This window comes from Alexandromys fortis, unplaced genomic scaffold (genome assembly GCF_014885135.2).
Source record: "Alexandromys fortis isolate MF-2015 unplaced genomic scaffold, M_Fortis_MF-2015_v1.1 scaffold_218, whole genome shotgun sequence".
NCBI classification, from domain to species: Eukaryota; Metazoa; Chordata; class Mammalia; order Rodentia; family Cricetidae; genus Alexandromys; species Alexandromys fortis.
The window spans coordinates 2,293,667-2,315,941 of NW_026068112.1; the positions used below are offsets into that span (position 1 = coordinate 2,293,667).

A 22,275-nucleotide genomic window follows, 5' to 3' on the forward strand; every position below is an offset into this window, starting at 1 on the left:
ACAACCAGAAAAGCAAAGCAGCCAAGTCGCTAGAGACGTTTTTCCTCTATCATGGCTGGATGACCATGGACTAAGCAGACTAAGCCTCTCTCTCTTCCCATTTTACATTACCTCTAGTGCTGGGATTCTCTAGAACAGGGATTGAAGGTGTGAGCCACCACCACCTGGATTAGTTCCTACATTGATCGTGTGTAGCCCAGAGTAGCCTTGACTCACAGAGATCCTTCTGGCTCTCCCTCCCAAATTCTGTGATTAAAGGTGTGACTCACCATTGTCTGACCTCTAGTGGCTTTAGCTTTGTCTCTAGTCTTCAGTCGAGATTTAATTATCAAAATACAAATTTTGATATATACTGCTATACCATTCGACACATAAACAGTATTAAAGCTTGTCTCAGCACATTCAGTGTGAATGCTCCACATACCTCATAGTCTACCTGGTAGCAGCATTGGTAGCAGCACTGGCTGCTGCCTCTGGGATACACATGTAGCTCAAAGTTGATAGGGTTCTAGGTTTGCTTCAGGCCTTTGAGGGGAGACTCCAGTAAAGAACGTTGAGGAGAAGCAAGGGAGCTGTATGCTTCAGCCTCCAAGTAGGGGTATAAATCCACCATTGTCTTCCAACTTGAGGTCTCAGAGACCTCAGAAGCATGAGCTGTAATGAAATCCAGGGCCTGAGTTTTCAATTGCTGTGTGCTATGGAGGTCGGCCAGGAAGAGAGTGTGGGCAGCATTCTCCACAGAGAGGTTCCTGCAGAGGGCCCTCTCACACAGGATCTTCAAACCCTCCAGGCCGTACATATCAGCAGCTGCCAGCACAGTATCTGCCATGCTGTCTAGGTCTGGTTCCTTCCCGGTGTAAATGAAGCCCATCATTGCCTTGAAGACTTCAGGTTCCAGGTCATGAATCTCAACACAGTTGTTTCTTCTTTCCTCCATGTCATGTTCAAACATGGCTCTGAAAACTGGAGAGCGAGCAGCTAAGATGGCCTTGTGAGCCAGGAATTCCTGGCCAGCTACAAACAGGCAGCAGTCTGTGAAGTGGGAATTCTCCCAGAGATCTCCTAGCTCATCTGCCAACATGCACCTTGAAGCCTGAATCTCTGGGTTTGTGCTTTCCTCGGAGATGTTGTGGGAGTCTGGATACAGGAGTCCTCTGCAGAAGAGGGTGAGTTTGTCTTCAGGGAGAAGCCAATACTCATGGTCCAAGAGAAAATCTCTAAGGATGAACATTTTGTAACCCCCTTCAATGCCTGGCAGGAACCTAAAGGATTTTGGACTTGTGACAGTTTCTGTTTTTTCTCCTTTGACATTGATGATCCAGAGCTGAAACTGTGCAATAATGTCACTCTTTGGAGAGCTGAGCAGCTTTAGGTTAACTGACAGGTAATCTGAGCTTTCTTCATCGACCCCGTTCGGATGAACTCTCAAACACCAGTTGTCATTGTCTCCTGTTGAGAAACTTGGACTTATAATGCTGCCCTGCTCTTCCTCTAAAATAAAATGGAAGTTGTCTATGGTCCACTGGCAGTAGAAATTTGAGACACTGAATAGTTTGTAGTCCCAGCTCTGGGCTATGATGTTTTTTGACATTTATCCTGGAGATAGTTTGGAGGCTAAATTGGAAGCAAATGAAGAATTAGGATTTGTTTTCTCTTCACCATGTGGGAGACAACAATAGACAGTATTTAGACTTTTAGTGTCTGTTTCTCTCCTGTTTACTTTTATATGGGTTGGGACCTTGAGTCTCTGAAGTCATCCAGAGACTACACTAGCTTCAGTGTAGCTAGTTTAGATTACCAGGGGCTGCTCTGTCAGTTCATGTTTTCTAGATAGAATCTCAAGTCAATAGATAGCTAATATTTAGTTGAAAATTTGGAACATTTCATACACTCATATCAAAAATGTTGTGCTAAAGTTCTCCGGAGTAACAGAACATAGAGAACGACTTTCTCTTTGTCCGAACAAAGGAGATTCATTAGAATGATTTAGGGCTGCAGTCCTGCTAATCCCACATTGGCTAACTGTGAAGAGAGATTCCAAGAATCCAGTACTTACTCAGTCCAGGAGATTAGACGTGCAGACTGGTCCTCAGTCTATGCTGGAATTCTCTAATGCCAGTGAAGGTATGGACTTGCTGCCAGGTGAGGGCAAACAAGCAAAAAAGTAATAGCTTCCTTCTTCCTTGTTCTTTTATATGCTTCCAGCAGAAGGTGTGGTCCAGTTTAAGGAGTGTTTCCACCTTCTAGATCTGGATTAAAGGTGTATGTTTTCAAGTTTTGGAAAGTACATTAGATGTTAGTGTCTTTCTGCCTCTGAAATCTGCACTAATAGTTAATCTGCGGGCATGTCCTCATACCAGAAAAAGCCACTGTTCATTGCACGAATACAAAACTGAGAGAAACACATAGAAAGACATACAGACAAACACACCCAAATGCAAACACTCACACAGAGACTAAAGAGTCAGAGAGCATGAGAGAGAGGCAGAGAGAGAGAGAGAGAGAGATGAGAAAGAGAAAGAGAGAAAAATGAGATACAGCTTGAACATGGATCTAAACCAATGGAAACTACATGAATGTGTTTGGGATTCCAGTACAGCAACTAGACTTTCTCAGAGTCAGCTTTAATGCACAAAAACCAGATTCTGGGTCAACACACTTCAGCTAACAATAATAGTGAGCCAGAACTGGTAGCACATAATATGTTACTGTATGCTTTGAGAAAGGTTTAATATTTAGAGATATTCCCTGAGCTATGGACTTTGGTAGATTAGGCCTCTGACTTAGTTGTGGTAGGCATTTCTGTTTTTTAGAACAAGTGCTGGGTTTTACACTTTCCACGGTGCTTCCCTTAAAGGGACAGTTGTGCTTATGTATGGTGGTCTGCTAATGTTTGATCTTGTTACACAGGTGGGTGAGTGGGGTTCCCCTCTGTATGCTGTGAATGTCTTTTATTACCATTGGTTAACAAAGAAGCTGCTGTGGCCTATGGTAGGGCAGAATATAGGTACGTGGGAAAAGTATACTGAATGCAGGGACAAAGATAGATGCTATATAGCTACTGAAGGAGAAAGACTCCAGAACATTACCGGTAATCCACAGCATCATGACAATACACAGATTAATAGAAATGGGCTAGTTTAAGATATAAGAGCTAGCTAGGGATATGCCTAAGTCATTGACCAAACTGTGTTGTAATTAACATAGTTTTTGTGTGATTATTAGAGTCTGGGCAGCCAGAAAAGAAAGTGCAGTCTCTACTACCTGCAGGTGAGTCTGTGCAAAATGAGCTTATTGTGCCCTCAGAGGCCAGAAGAGGCTATTTGATCCTCTGGACTTTCCATTGTTGTCAGTTCTCCTATGAACACAGAAAATTGGATTCCAGTCTTCTGGAATGCGGCGAACTCCCTGACCAGCAGGAAAGAACAGCCACCAGACGAGGATTCTTCCCAAATCACGCTTTATTGGAGCCTCTTGGTTATAGGAAGAGCAGAAAGCAAGGGGCCCTGAGCTCTGAGCTGTAGCTGCTTATATAGGGAGTCTGCCTAGCAACCTTTGATACTTTGATACTTTAACTGCTTTTCTGGAGACCCACCTGCAGGAAAGAAAGCAGGGGGAACAGCCTTGTCAATTACAGACCACAAGGAAGTTCCCCTGCCGGTCAGGGGGAGTGTGGGCAAGCGAGGCCAGGGCCAAATGCCATCTTGTAATGGCAGCCATTCAAATCAGCTCCCAGCACTGGAAGGCATCCAGCACGTTTTACTGCTGTACCATTTCTAGATTCTCTCACAGTTACTTTCTTACAGATGATGAAACAGCTCTGCAAGACTAGTTCATTCTCTAAAGTTGGGCAGTCTGATGGAGGAAGGTCATTGGTTAAAAAATAAACTGCTTGGCCCTCATAAGTTAAAACATAGGTGGGAGGAGTAAACAGAACAGAATGCTGGGAGGAAGAGGAAGTGAGCTCAGAGGCCATGCTCCCCTCTCCCGGGCAGACGCCATAAAGCAAGCTGCTCTGAATCTTTCCCGGTATGACTGATGCTACACAGATTATTAGAGATGGGTTGATCGGGATATGAGAATTAACCTGTAAGGGCTAGAGTTAATGGGCCAAACAGTGTTTAAAAGAATACAATTTGTGTGTTGTTATTTCTGGTGTAAAGCTAGTCATGTGGGAGCCGGGTGGGACAAAAGCAGGCCCACAGCTCCTTCAACAGAATGGCGCCCAGATGTGTGGAGAACTGAATCCACTGAAAGCCTGAGAAAGCTTGGGAAAGAGTAAAGCATGTTTTCTTGGTAGCAGCAATTTCTCAGGTCTGTTCTGCTTGCTAGAGGCAAGCAAGCGCTCTCATCTAGGATAGGCTTCCTGACTTGGCTTTAGCTGCAAAACCCTAGGGCTTTTTAAAGAGGTCCTGCCACTGCAGCACGCCGCTCCCGCCAGCAGAAGAGACGACCGCAACAGGATTCTTCTCAGAACACACTTTATTGGAGCACTTACACTTGAGGTTGTAGAGAGGCAAAAGACCCCGTCCCCGTGAAGCAGAAGAATATATACGGTGCCAGACAAAGCCCTGACGTGTCATCAACCCAATGGCTCAGGCCAGAATGGAGTGATCGTGCTTAAATTATGATTGGCCAGATCGGATGGCCAGATCGAAATACTCCCCGCGTTGGGGGGGGCTCGCGGGCGCATGTGCTGTGGGCGCGCATGCGCACAAGTTGCTCACAAGCTGTCAAGTTTGACGTGGAACAGCAAATGGCGCCCAGGCCCCGTGCCCCTGACATGACAGCGCCATGGTGCACGCTACATCTCCGCGCGCTACATCTCCCCCTTTTATATTTTAAAGCAGAAACCCGATCTAGTTCGAGACCTCATGATGTCCCCAACGATCAAGGGTCAGGGTGCGCTGTGCGCGTCATGCTGTGTATCCTCTCATGTGCAATGGCAGCAAGGCCTATGAGGTGCAAGGACTACCAGCACGTTTTAAAAAATAGAGAGAATAGGATGTGCCTGTCCCAGTGCAATGTCTGTAACGACTTGGGGTGCAGAGGCCACATCCAGTTATAGGTCATGCTTGAGGCTAGACAGCCAGACCTGAGGGGAGATGCCATGTTCGAGGGCGGCAAGGGCCTGGACTATAATTGCTTTGTCCCGAGCTTGCCGTGCACGAAATCGGCGCAGAAACCAAAGGCAGAGAAACACGCCAAGGCAACATATGGCACCGAATACGCCAACCCCCACCCACTCCTTAAAGAAAGAAAAAGCGGATTGCAGCCAATCAGTAAATTGTCCAAGGGTCATGGGCTGTATACGAGTATCATTCAAGGTAGCAATCTGCAACAGCTGGTCCTGGATCAGGTTCTCTGCTTCCTTGGACCAGTTGCCAGCAAGGAATTCACCTAGGATCTTTGATTCATTTCTGGAATTATCAAAAGAAAGTGGGGTTATGCACACATGCTTTTGATACGAAATGCAACCCATTTGAACCAAATCAGCCAAATCCTTTAACTGTTTATAATTTACCGGCTCATGAAATCTCTGCCCTGTGTTGGGATCCTGAAAGATGGGGAACACAGTAGCCAACCGGCTCCATGTTCTAGGCTTAATAAAGGAAGCAGAAGTGGCAGGAGGTGCTGATGAGCCATTCCTCGTACCACTAGCTCTGGGTGAATCATATGGCGGGGGCTTAGCATACTCCGGACTATACCGCTCCCGTTCATACTGAGCTGCAGCTTCCTCCAGATCTTCCTCCTCCTCCTCCTCTACATCTAATTGGTCCTCATCCTCGGAGGACTCATCTATAGAAAAATTAGGAAATTCCTCCAAGAGTGGATACCACGTATCCTCCAGCTCCCTGTCTTTCTCTGGAGCTTTCTTTTCCCTTTTCCGAGAGCTTTTGTCGCCCTCCCTTTTCCGAGAGCTTTTGTCGCCCTCCCTTTTCCGAGAGCTTTGGTCGCCCTCCTTAGGCCTATGTTTTTTTGGGTTCTCCTGTCTTTTCTTCCTTGGTATCTAGCTCCGACACACTATCCTGGTAGGCTGAAAGCGCTCTCCGGCCGTCTTTTACTGCTTTGACACATTTCCCGTCCCGCAAACAGGCTCGTACCAGTTTCCATAATGGGTGAGTTCCCGGCCAAAGCTTACCCTCCGCCTTAGCCATCTCAAGGTCCCTACCTAGCTTGTTCCAGCAAAGGAGATTGATGTCCCCCGAGCCTCCGAACCATGGTGATACTCGATCCACATCCTCCAAAAACTTCCTTATGGTACCCTCTGAGATTTTTAGATCTCGGTCCCTAAGAAGCCTCTGGATAGGGCATGAGAAAGGCGTCATGCTGGCTGGTCCAGACGCTACATTTCCCATGCTGTACATTTATTTACTGCCGGTCCCAGCAAATACACCCTTGACCGGTTCTATGACAGCTTGGAAAAAAGGCAGCGGACAGGCACCAAGATGACCATACCCCGAATGACAGGGGCTCCCAAAGCGGATCCACTCCTCCACTCAGCACGTCAGAAGCAATACTCACGGAGAACTCACCCGCGCCGCCGCTCCGTGCGTCTGAGTTCTGAATCCTCCCCCTTCTGCAGGGGTCTCTGCCTGATGCCTTGATGGAAGTCCCGGGGTTCGGCACCACTTGCAGCACGCCGCTCCCGCCAGCAGAAGAGACGACCGCAACAGGATTCTTCTCAGAACACACTTTATTGGAGCACTTACACTTGAGGTTGTAGAGAGGCAAAAGACCCCGTCCCCATGAAGCAGAAGAATATATACGGTGCCAGACAAAGCCCTGACGTGTCATCAACCCAATGGCTCAGGCCAGAATGGAGTGATCGTGCCAGATTATGATTGGCCAGATCGGATGGCCAGATCGAAAGACTCCCCACGTTGGGGGGGAGCTCACGCGCATGCGCACAAGTTGTCTGCCAAGTTTGACGTGGAACAGCAAATGGCGCCCAGGCTCCCTGCCCACGACATGACAGCGCCATGGCGCACGCTACATCTCCGCGCGCTATATCTCTGCGCGCTACACTGCCACGAAACACTTAAACAGTGTTGATGAAAAGCTGAATGCATGTTTTTTGGTTTTCAGCTGTAGCAGGAAAAAAGCTGTGCCGTTTTAAAATGCCGGTTTTCTGGGCCGTCCTGCCAGGGTAAACTCTGACTCTTTTAGGCAGGCAGTCCAACTGATTGTGGTCTGTGAGCAGAATGCTGCAGCTTGCTTGCTGGCAGGGACCTTGGAACGCCATAGAGTTGTGGTGATAAACATGGCTCCAGCTGGTACCTCAGCCAAGAGGCTGGAATTTCATAAAGCTAAGGAATGGGCTGGATCTAGCCGGCAAAGCCATGGCTTTAATCCTACCCATATTGCTCAGTAATTTAAAGGCTCATTTGGTCAGAAAAAGGGAGATACAGTAAAGATAGATTAATAAAACAAAGAAAACCTCTAAATGATTTACAGTGTGTTAAAAATATATGCAGGCTTGAAGAAGAAAAATGTTAAAGTTCTTAAAGTAAAGAAAGAAAGAGAGTAGTTGGGTGTGGTGGTACACACCTTTAATCCCAACACTTGGGAGGCAGAGGTAAATTGACCTCTGAGACTTCAAGGGGCAGAGACAGATTGACCTCTGTGAGTTCAAGGTGTGGTAGCATACACCTTTAATCCCAGTACTGAGGAGGCAGAGACGACAGACCTCTGTGAGTTCAAGGACAGCCTGGTCTACAGAGTTATTCCAGGACAAAGATATACAGAGAACCTGTCTCAAAAAATAGAAGTAAAAATAGATGAAATAGAGGTTAAAATAAAGCTGCACAAAGATGGAAAATACACAGAGAATCTTGATACTCTATGCTATTATGCTCTCTTTGAATTGTTTGAAAGCTGAGGAAAGAGCAACAGCTGCTAAAAGATATTTGTTTATAAATGCTGCTGAACTAATCCAAGATAGATATTTTGAAAATGCCTTGACTTCAAAATTTGGATCTAAGGTTATGATGCTTTGGAAGAGTCCTTCTTTTGTTTTCACAGAGGATGAGACCCTGTGGATTGCTTCTATCACAATATGGTATGATAGACCATGCCCTCCTGAAAGGTTGCTGTGAACACCCTCAAAAATTACTTCACTCAACTGCTGACTGAGATGAATCTAGCCCACAGGTTATACCATGAAAGACCTAAATAACAGTGCCCCCATTCAGCATGAAGCAGTTTGGAGAGAAAAAACTGTGTCCATATTCCCAAATATTGTTTATAAATGTTCTTTTACATTTAAAGGGGGATATGATATAGATATGAATAATTTGCATTGGTATGGATTTTAAGGTCAATTTTGTTATATGTATGTCTGATATTGATTAAGGTATTGTGATTGTGTAGAACTGGATGTGGTTTTGTACCCTCTGATCTCTGGCAAGAGGCTTGCAAATGGGTATTTGTGGGTCACCAGAGACTCCTAACTGGGGCTGCCTCACACCATACGTTGGTTTGAGCTCCCATCCCCTCCCCTGTTCTGTGTCTCTGGATCTCTGCCCCTGCCACCGTTCCTCTTCACCTGCGTGCTTCACAAGCCTTCGTTCCAAGATGCCCTTTCTCTCAATCGCTCTCCCAGTTTCTCGTACACTAACTCTGGTTCCTGCTGTTTCTCTCAATGGCCCACCTTGACAGGGCCCGCAGACGGGAGCCCACTTCGACTTTGGTCTGGCCATGCTGGGATTCTTCCCACAACAGATCCATCCTTTCTGTTCCTGACTGTTCTCCCACCCTTACAACATGTAAACGAAAGCCAGGGACACCACAGTTTCAAGCCCAGGACATGGCTATCCACGCCCCTCCCCCAACAGCCTGGGAGTCACTCTCAACTTACTCACTCCCAAAAAGTCTTTTATTCCCATGGTTTCTTGTATTGTTAATGTTTATTTCAGGATTTTTTAACTTGGCCATCTGACATAATTTCCCACGGAAAGTGGGAAAACTGTTTAAAAAGTTCCTTTTATCCTGTGTGTATGGATGGATCTGTGTGTATGGATGGATGTTTATGTCAGACTCAGTTGGACGTGTAAATGTGTGGCCACTACATGCTTGTTTCTGACTGCTCTTGGATGCCTGAGTGTCCAAGTTCTGTGTGTCAGTCATTGCTATTGTGGCTAATGACTGAACTCAGATTTTGTGTCTGTCTTTTCCTGTTCTGAATCTGATGAAAGTTATTTTATGCTGTTCTGCCTAAACAGTTAACAATATTAGGTACGGTTTAAAATTTGTAACAAAAAATTAACTTAAAACTGATAACTACAAATTAAAACTGCTCTGGAAAACAGCATGTGGTCTGCCACCACCTTAGTTAAATACATCAGGTGGGGAGCCACTGTTTTGACTAAATTTGAAAAGAAGGGAGGTCATATGACTTCAACACCATCTTAAATAAAGGTGACCATGTGGAGTGGTCCAACCTATGAGTCATTAGGTCTCCAATATATTTTAGATTAGGATAGATCTCTGTATGATAATTCCTGTTCTGTCCTAAAAAGTAAGGCTCATGAGAGATAGAATTTAAAACAACACTGTTTTAATGAGGTATTAAAGCTGCACCTCCATACATTCATGAAAAGGGATATATCTGACAGTCAGATTTTGTAATGTGAGTGTAATCCCCTTAATATTGATCTTAAAAGCATTGAGTGTTTACAATGTTCATACTTTATTTTGCCTTCCATAGAATGTGATTATGCTCTATGTCTTAGGACCACAGCTGAACACTAGAGACAAAGATATTTCTTCTAACCTTCTTCTTCTTCTTCTTCTTCTTCTTCTTCTTCTTCTTCTTCTTCTTCTTCTTCTTCTTCTTCTTCTTCTTCCTCTTTTTTTTTTTTTTACTTTTTTTTTTTTTACTATCTTTGGTAAGCTGTTTTACCTAATTTTGTAAACTAGGTCATACAGAACATGCTGTGTTCCATAGTGTTGCACTAGGATATACATGTTAACCATCAGTTACTGCATAAAGGATGAGTCTTTGGTATGACCAGAGTTAGCTTATATATGTGTTCTGAAAGTTAAGCCTAAACAACATTTGTCTAGTTTTGATATGCCTAAAAGATTATGATCCCCTGATCCTCTGAGCTTCAGAGATCTGAGAATTTGGCATTTTAATAAAAAAGCTTCTCATGATAGAGACATGTCAGCTCCTGGCAGCAGTGCTCTCTCATCCTTGGAAGATGGATGGACACAGAAGAACTTCCCCAGCAGCTTGCTTTAAATGTAGCAAAGCCAGCCATGGAGTGGAAACCTTGCACCTTAACTGCTGCCAAGACCCTGTCCAGACTGTGGACAGGTGGGATACTGGGGAATTGATTATCATGCTTTGCCAAGACAAGTTAGGCCAGTCTATTCCTACTCCACAGGAAAGTCTGTCCGATCTTCTGGGCTTGGCAGCTGAAGACTGGTAAGTGACTTGGGACTTCTGTCCCCAGTGACCACAGAGAGATCTGGGATAGCTGCCTACCTAGCTGGAAAGTGGTCTCACTTCTGCTTACTCAGGTAAAATTTATCCTTGACACTTCTGCGGTGTATGATGACTAGGGTACGGACTGATTTACCAGTTTAATAGCTCTGCCCATCCCCCAAGGCTACAACCACTTTGGTAGGTCATTAGTTCATTAGTTAAGTTTCCTGTTAAAAATATGGACAGGTTTGCCTTATTCAAAGACTCCATAGTAAAGGCTAAACAAGTTTCAGATGTAACTTCCCCCTTATGGTATGTAAGATGTTTCAGACTTTCCCCTTTCTGTGCTATTATTACACTGGAACTCCAGAGGTTTGGAGTTTTAGCATTGATAAATGCAGTTTGGATAAACTGATAGAGCACTGTCTACAGTTTTTAGAAGTCTTTAAATTGCTGTGGATTTTACTGGTCTCAGGACTACAGAGAGGCTTTTTCAGCATTACTATAGTGTCTCTAGCCACACATGGCAAAACTCTGCTGAAATGCTAGCTCCTTCCTCTCTCAAACAGGTTAGCATTAGGCAGAGTATAGAAGCCTGCAGACATGTTCCACTCTGTTTCTTCTCCTTCACTCATCAGCCTCCCTCTGTCCTCCTCCTTCATTTGCTCAACCTCTTTTCTTCAGTGAATTTCCTCGGATTGTCTTCTAAGTATAGACTTCAAGGTGTGTTTCCTCAGGCTGAAACCAGGATCTAGGAAAAATGTTCATGCCTTTTAACCCAAAGCCGTAGCCTTTTGCTATGACCCCAAGATGTAAATCTGTTCCAACTGTTTTACAGATACCTGCACGTTCTTGGGAAAGAATCCTGCTACTGTATCAAGGAATCTGGCCTGGTGGATTAGTCTCTAGACAGGTCCACTTCTTCTGCCAGACTTGTGCCAAGACCAACCCACAAGGGGCCCTCCAGGTATCACAGTTCCGAAGACACCAAGCAGGTGAGTACTGGTAGGTTGACGTTACCCATATGTCCACTCATAAAAAGATTCATTACCGCTTAACTCTTAATGACACCTTCACAGGATGGATGGAGTAGTTTTCTACCCCCAGTAAAGTGATAGATATGATAGTTCAGGTCCTCCTGGAACACATCATCCCTTGATTTGGCATGTTCCAAGCTCCTAGGACATCAGTGCTAGTACCACCTTTCTAGACTCAAGCGGGTACCTATCCATAATGAACAGACACATCTCCATTCCACTCTTTCTGGCAGTCTTCACTCTTCCCACCACTAGACCGGTGCATAAGACCAGTGTTTCTACTAGCAATGTTTCCTCAAGGTCTCCAGGAGTGCAGTTATCTGAATGCTTCTTTACCCATAATTCCCATTGAGTGTGAGACCTCTGACTCCTGACTTCCCCCCTCCCCATGTTGTCCAGTGCCAGCAGGAAGCAGACAGACTTGAACCGGCAACCATATATCCAAGAAGGCTGGGATGTTTAGCTTGGAACTCTCCAGATTCTGCCTTCAGAAAGCCTACCAAGCAGCAGCTTCTCCCCTGAAGCTGCTCAAAGACTGAACCTACAGGTTTTTTATGACCCATTCCCAGGGAGCAGTGTGTGATTTCTCCTTCCCCTGAGGTCACACGAGAATGGTTTGCTCATTAAATATGAACTTTTAATATGGCTTTTTTTTGACTTATTGTATCAGTTGAGAAACCCTTAGCCAAAGTTCCAAAATACTTATCAAGTCTAGACTACTAGGGATTGTTACATCCCACTAATTCTTTTTTTCTAGATTGAATATTAGGTGAACTGGTAATTAATTTTGACAATTGTACACAACTTTTGAAAATTTGGAACATTTTATACACTCATATCCAAAATTTTGTTCTAGGGTTCTCTAGAGTAACAAAATATAGAATAAATCTTTCTATTTATGGAGGGGGATTTATTGGAATGGCTTAGGGCTGCAGTTCTGCTAATTCCACAATGGCTACCTGTGAAGGAAAAGTACAAGAACCCAGTACTTACTCAGTCTAGGAGGTTAGACATGTTGGCTGGTCTTCAGTTCATGCTAGAATTTGGGAGAAGTATTCTCTCATGCCAGGGAAGGAATGAACTTGCTGCAAGGTGAGGACACGCAGGCCCTTATTTTAGTTTTGGTAGCTGGTGCTGCATAGGTGATTTTTCAGCCTGACTTCCACCATGGAATCTGGGATCATCTTACACATATTCTGGCCATTAAAGCAGATGGGGATGGCCAGCTTCTACTGTGTGTCTGAACAGAATATGTCAATTAGATTCCTCATGCAGAAGTGACAGACCAGGTACAGGTGTTGGATTCCTCCAGAGCATGGGGCAGAGTCTAGTCAGAGGGATTTTGGTGATATGGAATGCAGTTTGTGCCATTTCTGGAGTTCGTTGACCACCACACTCTTTTCCTCTGACTTTCTCTGAGAATGCTGGTGTCTCAAGGTTTTATCTCTGAAATCTCAGGGGTTGAAGATACTTTAAAAGCCTAAGGAGTCTACACAGATGTGCAACAGACTCTAATGGACCATAGATGTAGACCCTGACAAGTATATCCAGCAAAACTTTCAAAACCCTAAGTGGAAATATGAGATGTTTCACAAGCAGCATTGAAGTACTAATACAGCCCTTCAGAAAGTGGTTGAAGGAAAACTTCAACTTCAGAAGATTCAATACAACCATGTATAATACAGGGAATAAATAATCTCAGAGCAATAAAGGCAAAAAAGTAGGGAAGCACACACACCACCACCACCAAAACAGTAGTCACAACAAAAGATTAGGACTCAGTCATCATTGGTTATTGATTCCCCAGTGAAAGTTACAGGCTAATAGAGTGGATGTGACACAGATTCCATCCTCCTGCTGCAGCCAGAGGTAAAGAATATCTCACAGTAGTAGATATTCCAAGCAAACAGACCTAGGAAGTAAGCTGGTGTACTTGCTTTTATATCTAACAAAATAAACTAATGAGATTAAGTAAGTAAAGACACTATATACTCATCAAAGTAAAAGAGAACAAAGATAAAAAAAATCAGAGGAAACATGTTTCTTTTAGAAAAATAAAATCAAGATTAAATATGTATTTTTTCTTTTTTAAAGATTTATTTATTTATTATGCATACAACATTCTGCCTGCATATATGCCTGCACACCAGAAGAGCGCAACAGATCTCATTACAGATAGTTGTGAGCCACCATATGGTTGCTGGGAATTGAACTCAGGACCTCTGGAAGAGCAGCCAGTGCTCTTAACTGCTGAGCCATCTCTCCAGCCCCTAGATATGTATTTTAAACAGACGAATAAACCCTAGTAAAATAGCATAGAATTCCACCCACCAAAGCAAGGCCAGGGCCAGACAGTTTTGGCACAGCAATCCACCTGCCATTCAAAGAAGAGTTAATGTCCATTCTCCTCAAATTATTCCAGAAATAAGAAATGAAGGATCATTGTCTAATCTAATTAGCCTAATTACAATAGCCTAAAATTACAGATACCTAAATCACAGACCAAAATCCTATGAACACTGATGCAAAAAATACACATTAAATAATTACAAACTGAATGCCAGAATATTCAAAGATAATTTACCATGATGAATAAGGCTTTGTCCCAGATATGTAGGGATGCTTCAAAATAGAAAATTCAAAAAATATAATTGACCATATAAACCCCCAAAACACAAAACATCAGAAAGACATAAACTTTATGATCATATCACTAAATTCTGGAAGAGTATTTTTCAAAATCCAACATTCCTTCATGATAAACACCAAGGAGATATCGGCATACATGTGACATACCTAAATAATGGCAGCTTTAAAAAAGTCCATTAATAGAAAGAAACTCAAATAATTCCACTAAAATCTGGAACAAGACAAAGTTTTTCACTTTCTCTATATCTATTCAATATAACAGTTGAAATATTAATTAAATCAGCAAGACAACAGACAATAAAAGGATAGAGTGGAAAGTAAGAAATAATCTTTATCTGTAGAAGATAATAAAATACACATAAATTAGGTGAGCAACTTAACAGGGAAATTTTTACTGCTAATAAACAGTTTCAGTAAATTAGCTTGACAAAAAATCTAAGGGAAAGAAAACTCTGGTTAGGATGTATTGTGTAAGAGAAGAATCTATTTTCAGTAATAAAATAATAATAAAAATCAGTAGTCCTCCTGGGTGGTGGTAGCGCATGCCTTTAATCCCAGCACTCGGGAAGCAGAGGCAGGTGGATCTCTGTGAGTTAGAGGCCAGCCTGGTCTACAAGAGCTAGTTCCAGGACAGGCTCCAAAGCTACAGAGAAACCCTGTCTCAAAAAACAAAACAAAAATTGGTGTGGGAGAATTGTCTGTATTCTGTCAATCATGTTATAAATAAACGCTGATTGGCCAGGCAGGAAATAGAAATGATGTAATGAGAACAGGAGAATTCTGGGAAGGAGGAAGTTGATTCCTCCCATTCCTGCCCAGATCGCTGAAGCAGCAGGATGTGATCTGCTCCACTGAGAAAAGGTACTGAGCCACATGGCTAACATAGATCAGGAAAATGGGTTAATCAAGATGTGAGAGTTAGCCAGTGAGAGGCTAGAACTAATGGGCCAATCAGCTTATAACTTATAGAGAGACCTATGTGTGATTTTCTTTGGGGCTAAACAGTTGTGGGGTACTGGGCAGGACAGAAACCACAACAACAAGCAGCCTGACCCCCCATGTTACAAAAAACCAAACAAAACCAAAACAAAAATCAGTAGTCCTCCTTTATACAAATGAGAGGCAGATTGGGAAAGAAATCAGAGAAAACACCTTTTACAACAGCCTCAAATAATATATATTGTGGGTAACTCTAACAAAACAAGTGAAAGACTTGTATTATAAAAACTTCAATTCTTTGAGGAAGAAATTGAAGAAGATATCAGAAAATGAAAGATCTCCCAGCTCATGGATCAGTGGGATTAATATCTAAAGATGGACATTCTACAAAAAGTAATCTACAGATTCAGTGCATTTTGACAAAAGTTCAACACAGTTCTTTACATATCTTTTAAAGACCATTCTCAGCTTCATATGGAAATACAAAAAGCAATGGGTAGTAAAACATTCCTGAACAATAAAAAAAAAACATGCTGTAGGCCTCACTATTCCTGAATCAAATAGAACTTCAAAGCTATAATAAAAGCAATACAAGAGCATGGTATTGGCAGGAATTTAATGGAAGACTCAGGTATAAATCTATACACAGGGCCCATGCCACTCTAAGAGGCTTGGGCTGTCACTCAGGTCCATGGAGATGTCTGAGCCCTAACTGCTGCTAAGGGCTATGTCTGGGTCCATGGCCCTACTGCAGCCGTGGTCTTTGCCCAAACCTGACTCTTTGGAGAGCTGAGAAACACTAAGTAAACTGGCAGGGAATCTGTGCTTTCTTCATCAACCCGCCCAACGTACTCAGGAACAACGTTTCTGTTTGTCTTTGGTGGAGAAAGTTCAGCCAGTTTCCTATATTACTGAAATTTCTCTGAATCCACCCACCCCAAACCTTGGAAAACCCTTAGCCTTGCAATTTTTTGGATGATAAAAGACCCTACTTCTCCTATGTTCCTATCTATTCTCTCAAAACTGGGATTAGTGAGAAAACCTATGATGGCAGAAAATAAGGCTTATTTAATTAGACTTAGAATATTTGGGTGGTTGTCTTTACTCTCTTTAGTGAAAATACATAACCCATCTTGGCTCTTTTCCTGGAGTTGTGATATCTGTCTTCATTCATGGAGTGTCTGTACCTGTTGACAACTGTCTGGAGAAGGCTGTTGCAGTCTCCCATCCTCTTTAATCATTGGACAATGTTGCACCAAGATACCCTAAAGGATTTCCTGCCCAACAACCATAATCATTCTTGCCTTTATTGTGGAAACTCAATCCAAGTTTCTGATGGTGATCTTGATCCATCAGCCCTCCTAACACTGTTATTTCCTTCTCAACCTGTAACGGCGTAGGCGAATGCAGACAGATTGTCAAAATATAGACAGCTTTAATGGAGGAATAGACTTACAGAACCACCGTTCCTGCGGAGACCAGGAAAGCAGAAGCGAGCGTTGGGAGCACGCTCGCCAAATTTATAGGCAAACTTTAGCCTGAGGCGAACACGCCCCCTAAGGGGTGGGGCTTATCCCTACATCTCCCCCTTTTGTCTAAATAAGACAGAACTAAACCAAATACAACTATATACAATAATAACAAATAATAAATATAACAAACAATATTGAGAATCAAAAGTTTTGCTAAACATTCTATCTCAAGGAGTCTAAATAATGTAGAGAGTAACTACAATTATATAATCTTCAACTCCATCAAAGATCCGAGAAGGGAATAAATATTACTTAACAAACGAGATATATCCAAAATGTGTAACAATTGACNACATTTTAATTATAAAAGAAATTTTTTTCTTTTACCTGCAACGACTGGTTCCTGCCGGTGGTGGTCTCTGTGGTTTGGAGCCTGTCTTGGAACTAGCTCTTGTAGACCAGGTTGGCCTCGAACTCACAGAGATCCGCTTGCCTCTGCCTCCCGAGTGCTGGGATTAAAGGCGTATGCCACCACCGCCTGGCCAGCCTGGAACTCACAGAGATCCGCCTGCCTCTCTGGATATTATGGGCCTGAAGGCCGAGTGTATCTCGGACTCAGCCCTGGGGCCCGAGTCACGAACTAAGAAAACGACACCTGGGAGCGTGCTGTGTTAGCTTGAGTCGGGGGCAAAATAGCCCGACGTTGGACGCCAAAAGATAATGGCTTAGGCGAATGCAGACAGATTGTCAAAATATAGACAGCTTTAATGGAGGAATAGACTTACAGAACCACCGTTCCCGTGGAGACCAGGAAAGCAGAAGCGAGGGCTAGGAGCATGCTCGCTAAATTTAGAGGCAAACTTTAGCCTGAGGCGAACACGCCCCCTAAGGGGTGGGACTTATCCCTACATCAACCTGTTGTTTTAAGGACATCAGAAGCTCAAAATGGCTTTGAAGAAGTCTGAGCTTCCACTGCATGGAATATTAGTTGTGGCTCCAGACGGGGGGGGGGTGGCCCCCACACCACCAATCACCCTGGAACCAAAACTTCCAGACCAGAAGGACCTAAGGTCATGGGAATGGGAAGCAAAGTTTCCCCCCAGGAGTCGCTAGGGGTGATAGTGAGAGGAGCCATTCCCTTTTCTACCTCTTAATGCCTGGACCAATGGACATGGGCTAAGGAGAAAGCTGCCTCCTGCAGAATCCTGACCCAGTACTAGAGGCTGATGGTACTTCTTTAATCTTTCCTTGTGTCTTGAAATGTCCAGTCCATCTTTCTGTCCTGACAGCTGTTTCAGGAAGTTGGTGAACACAGGAATATCAACTGAACACATCATAATGAGATGCAATAAGCATAGGCACAAACTATCATATCAAGGCTGGGGGAGTCGACCAGAAGGAGAAAAAGTTCCCAAGATCAGATAAACAGGTCAGAGACTCCCCACTGTCCCACTCTTTTTTTTTAATTTCAAAGATTTTTTTTAATCAAATTCAAAATACTTATTTTTTAGTGGTAAAGAATGAATGATGTACTACATCTGTCTCTGACATTCACATATAATGCACATACGAGCATGTACACACACATACATGCAAACACTCAAATGTAAAAAAGTTAACATTTTATGCAATATATCATTCTACAATCCATCTCAGTAATTGAATGAAATGAGCAGCTACTCATAATTGAAATTATTTGTCAAATATTACTTAAATATTTTTGGACATGATTTATAACACCATAAACATTACCTTTAAGTCCAATTTTAAAATGTACTCTAAACCTTCTTTTAAAAAAACTGGTATAGCAAGTTATCGTTCAGAGAAAACTTAAAAAATACAGTTTTTTTCATCAGCTTTCTTCTAATTTGAGGATTTATAGACTTTCTGATGTAAATTTTCTGTATATTTGCATATTGCTTTTATAAATATATTTAGATAGCTTATCCAGTACTTTGCTGTAGACCTCTGTAGCTGCTTCCTTCTGGTGCTAGTTGAAGGTTCTATGATGACAATTAAGGTAGTCATCAGTTTGATTACAGGGGAAGGCCAATTTAAGCGTCTTCTCCACTGTTGCTTAGAGTTTTAGCTGGGGTCATTCTTGAGGATTCCTGGAAATATCTCTAGTGCTATGTTTATTAATAGCCTTTTAATAACTCCCTCAATCAATATATCTTTTCCCTTTCTCCCTCTCACTGTCCTTACCCCTTCTTCTTTTTTTTTAGTTGTTGCAAAAAAAATTTCCCATTTCCCTCCCCCTCCTAGCACACATCTTCCCTTCCCCCCACTCCCTTCCCCCTTCCCCCCTCCCCCCCACTCCATTCCCCCTCCCTCTCGAGAAAGAAGAGCAGTCCAGATTCCCAGCCCTGCGGGAAGTCCAAGGTCCTCCCACTTCTATCCAGGACCAGGAAGGTGAGCATCCAAACAGGCTAGGCTCCCACAAAGCCAGTTCATGTATTAGGATCGAAACCTAGTGCCATTGTCCTTGGCTTTTCATCAGCCTTCATTGTTTGCCACGTTCAGAAAATCCGGTTTCATCCCATGCTTATTCAGTCCCAGTCCCCCTGGCCTTGGTGAGCTCCCAATAGATCAGTTTCACTGTCACAGTGCGTGGGTGCACCCCTCGTGGTCCTGACTTCCTTGCTCGTGTTCTCCCTCCTTCTGTTCCTCATTTGGATCTTAAGAGCTCAGTCCGGTGCTCCAATTTGGGTCTCTGTCTCTATCTCGATCCATTGCCAGATGAAGGTTCTAAGGTGATACGCAAGATATTCATCAGTATGGCAATAGGATAGGGTCATTTCAGGCTCCCTCTCCTCAGTTGCTCAAGGTACTAGCTGGGGACATCTCCCTGGACACCTGCGATCCCCTCTAGAGTCCAGTCTCTTGCCAACCCTAAGATGGCTCCCTTAATTAAGTTATATATTTCTCTGCTCCGGTGTCCACCCTTCCTTTATCCCAACCATTCCATTCCCCCAAGCTCCCCCCATTCTCCCCTTCTCACGTTTCTCACCCCATTTCCCCTTAGCCCTATGCCACCTCATCCCCAAGTTCCCAGGTTTTGTCCTGTAATCTTGTCTACTTCCCATATCCAGGCAGATGACTATGTTTTTCTTTGGGTTCACCTTCTTATTTAGCTTCTCTAGGATCACAAATTATATGCCCAATGTCCTTTATTTATGGCTAGAAACCAATTATGAGTGAGTACATCCCATGTTCATCTTTTAGGGACTGGGATACCTCACTCAGGATAGTGTTTTCTATTTCCATCCATTTGCATGCAAAATTCACGAAGTCATTGTTTTTTACCGCTGAGTAGTACTCTAATATGTATATATTCCACACTTTCTTCATCCATTCTTCCAATGAAGGGCATCTAGGTTGTTTCCAGGTTCTGGCTATTACAAATAATGCTGCTATGAACATAGTTGAACAAATGCTTTTGCCATATGATAGGGCATCTCTTGGGTATATTCCCAAGAGTGGTATTACTGGATCTTGGGGTAGGTTGATCCCGAATTTCCTGAGAAATCGCCATACTGATTTCCAAAGTGGTTGCACAAGTTTGCATTCCCACCAGCAATGGATGAGTGTGCCCCTTACTCCAAAACCTCTCCAGCAAAGGCTATCATTGGTGTTTTTGATTTTAGCCATTCTGAGAGGTGTAAGATGGTATCTCAAAGTTGTTTTAATTTGCATTTCCCTGATCACCAAGGAGGATGAGCATGACCTTAAGTGTCTTTTGGCCATTTGAACTTCTTCTGTTGAGAATTCTCTGTTCAGTTCAGTGCCCCATTTTTTAATTGGGTTAATTAACATTTTAAAGTCCAGTTTCCTGAGTTCTTTATATATTTTGGAGATCAGACCTTTGTCTGTTGCAGGGTTGGTGAAGATCTTCTCCCAGTCAGTGGGTTGCCTTTTTGTCTTGGTGACAGTGTCCTTTGCTTTACAGAAGCTTCTCAGTTTCAGGAGGTCCCATTTATTCAATGTTGCCCTTAATGTCTGTGCTGCTGGGGATATGCGTAGGAAGTGGTCTCCTGTGCTCATGTGTTGCAGTCTACTTCCCACTTTCTCTTCTATCAGGTTCAGTGTGTTCAGCCTGATATTGAGGTCTTTAATCCACTTGGACTTGATTTTTGTGCATGGTGATAGATATGGGTCTATTTTCATTCTTCTACAAGTTGACAACCAGTTCTGCCAGCACCATTTGTTGAAGATGCTATCTTTTTTCCATTGAATACTTTTAGCTCTTTTATCAAAAATCAGGTGTTCATAAGTTTGTGGGATAAAATCTGGGTCTTCTACTCTATTCCATTGATCGACTTCTCTGTTTTTATGCCAATACCAAGCTGTTTTCAATACTGAAGCTCTGTAATAGAGTTTGAAGTCAGGGATGGTAATGCCTCCAGAAATATATATATATATCCTTTTCTTTTTCTGAGTACACATGTCTTTAATCTGCTAAGTGATATGCCTAACGTAGAGCTGCAAATTTGGTAGCTGGCTCCACCCCATTCCTTAGCTATTTGAGAGTCTAGCTTCATGGTGGATGTACTGGCAGGAACCAGATTTATTACCACAAGTCTGTGAAGTTTCAGGTTCATGCCACCACCAAGAAACCTGATGCTGGCTGCCCATGAACACTGTTTCAGTGTTTGGTGGAAGAACCTCTTAAAAGAACTGTGAGGGCCTGTGAATAACACTGAGTCAGGCAGCCTCTCTTAAAGGAGCGGTGCCTCTGCATACCACAAGCAAACAGAGCCTACTGGAGTAATGATTGCCTACAAGCTGTGCTTGATGCTGTTCCTGTCTGTCTAGAATCATCTTTTTCATCCAGCCTGAAGCCATGACTTTATTAAGGATAAAAACTGTTCAAAATTCAAACCAAGCTGTAGTTCCACCTTTGAAACGCCAAAAAAGGGGGAGGGGATAGAGAGTGTCTTCGCTCTCAAATAGTTACATTGTTAATTCTATAATAGCATTTATAATATCATTACTGTTGCTTTTCAGGGCTCACTGCCTTTGCTCTGGACACATTCACCTGTGACATGACAAATTCTATGTCCTTAACTTCAACACCTGCTTCAGCAACCTCTTCCTCCTCACTCTCCTCTTGTACTGTCTGAGTCTGAGATTTATTTCCTTGAATGTTTGAAACAGCTTCACCTATTACTTTGAACTTCTCAGCAGCTGCTAACTGTGTTTGCTGAGATAAATCTTCAATCTTGGCTTCTCCAAATACAACGAAGATGTCTGAAGCTGGGCTCTTGTAGACATCTGGTTTGGTAATGACGAAGAGGATATTTGTAGATGTCTGTATGGTGATTCTAGTAACCCATGTAATTTGCCGAAGACCCAGTTTGGACATAGCCCTCCATTCTGTCTTTTCACTCCAGCTCTGCTCTGCTTTACTGACTGGTTCTTCATCGATTTCAGCTGCTGCCACAAGCTGGGCTTGTTGTGTGGCTGCCTGTGTGTAGTCTTGTTCCCGAGCTCTGGTACTGATTCATAGCTGTCAGATTCTGTTTTCGACCCTGTCTCAGCCTGGGGCTGTGGCAACTCCTGCTCTGTGCCAGGGATGGTTTCTGTGGCTTCACCAGGCATTTTGTGAGGAGGACTTGGAACTAAGATGGCAGTGGAAAGAGAGCGAATCACAGTGTCTAGAATCATTTTTGTTTTAAAGATTTCTCAGGCTTTATGTGGAAATTCTTGGCAAATGTTTGAGTGCCATTTGTAGACAGACATTTCT

The 22,275-nt window shown here is 43.2% G+C and overlaps 1 protein-coding gene and 1 pseudogene across 1 annotated transcript; both read right to left on the bottom strand.

Annotated features, from left to right (window-relative positions):
• Positions 1-92: 92 nt before the first annotated feature.
• LOC126489946 (speckle-type POZ protein-like) lies at positions 93-1,608 on the bottom strand. The gene has a single exon (XM_050124562.1). The coding sequence runs from the start codon at positions 1,589-1,591 to the stop codon at positions 509-511; it is 1,083 nt and encodes a 360-aa protein (XP_049980519.1). The 5' UTR covers positions 1,592-1,608; the 3' UTR covers positions 93-508.
• Positions 1,609-21,482: 19,874 nt separating this feature from the next.
• On the bottom strand, positions 21,483-22,130 carry LOC126489952 (nascent polypeptide-associated complex subunit alpha-like; annotated as a pseudogene).
• Between the last annotated feature and the right edge of the window lie 145 nt (positions 22,131-22,275).

What these genes read in the sequence shown, in the direction of transcription:
- LOC126489946 (XM_050124562.1), bottom strand. Translation starts at nt 1,591, where the DNA reads ATGTCAAAAAACATCATAGCCCAGAGCTGGGACTACAAACTATTCAGT.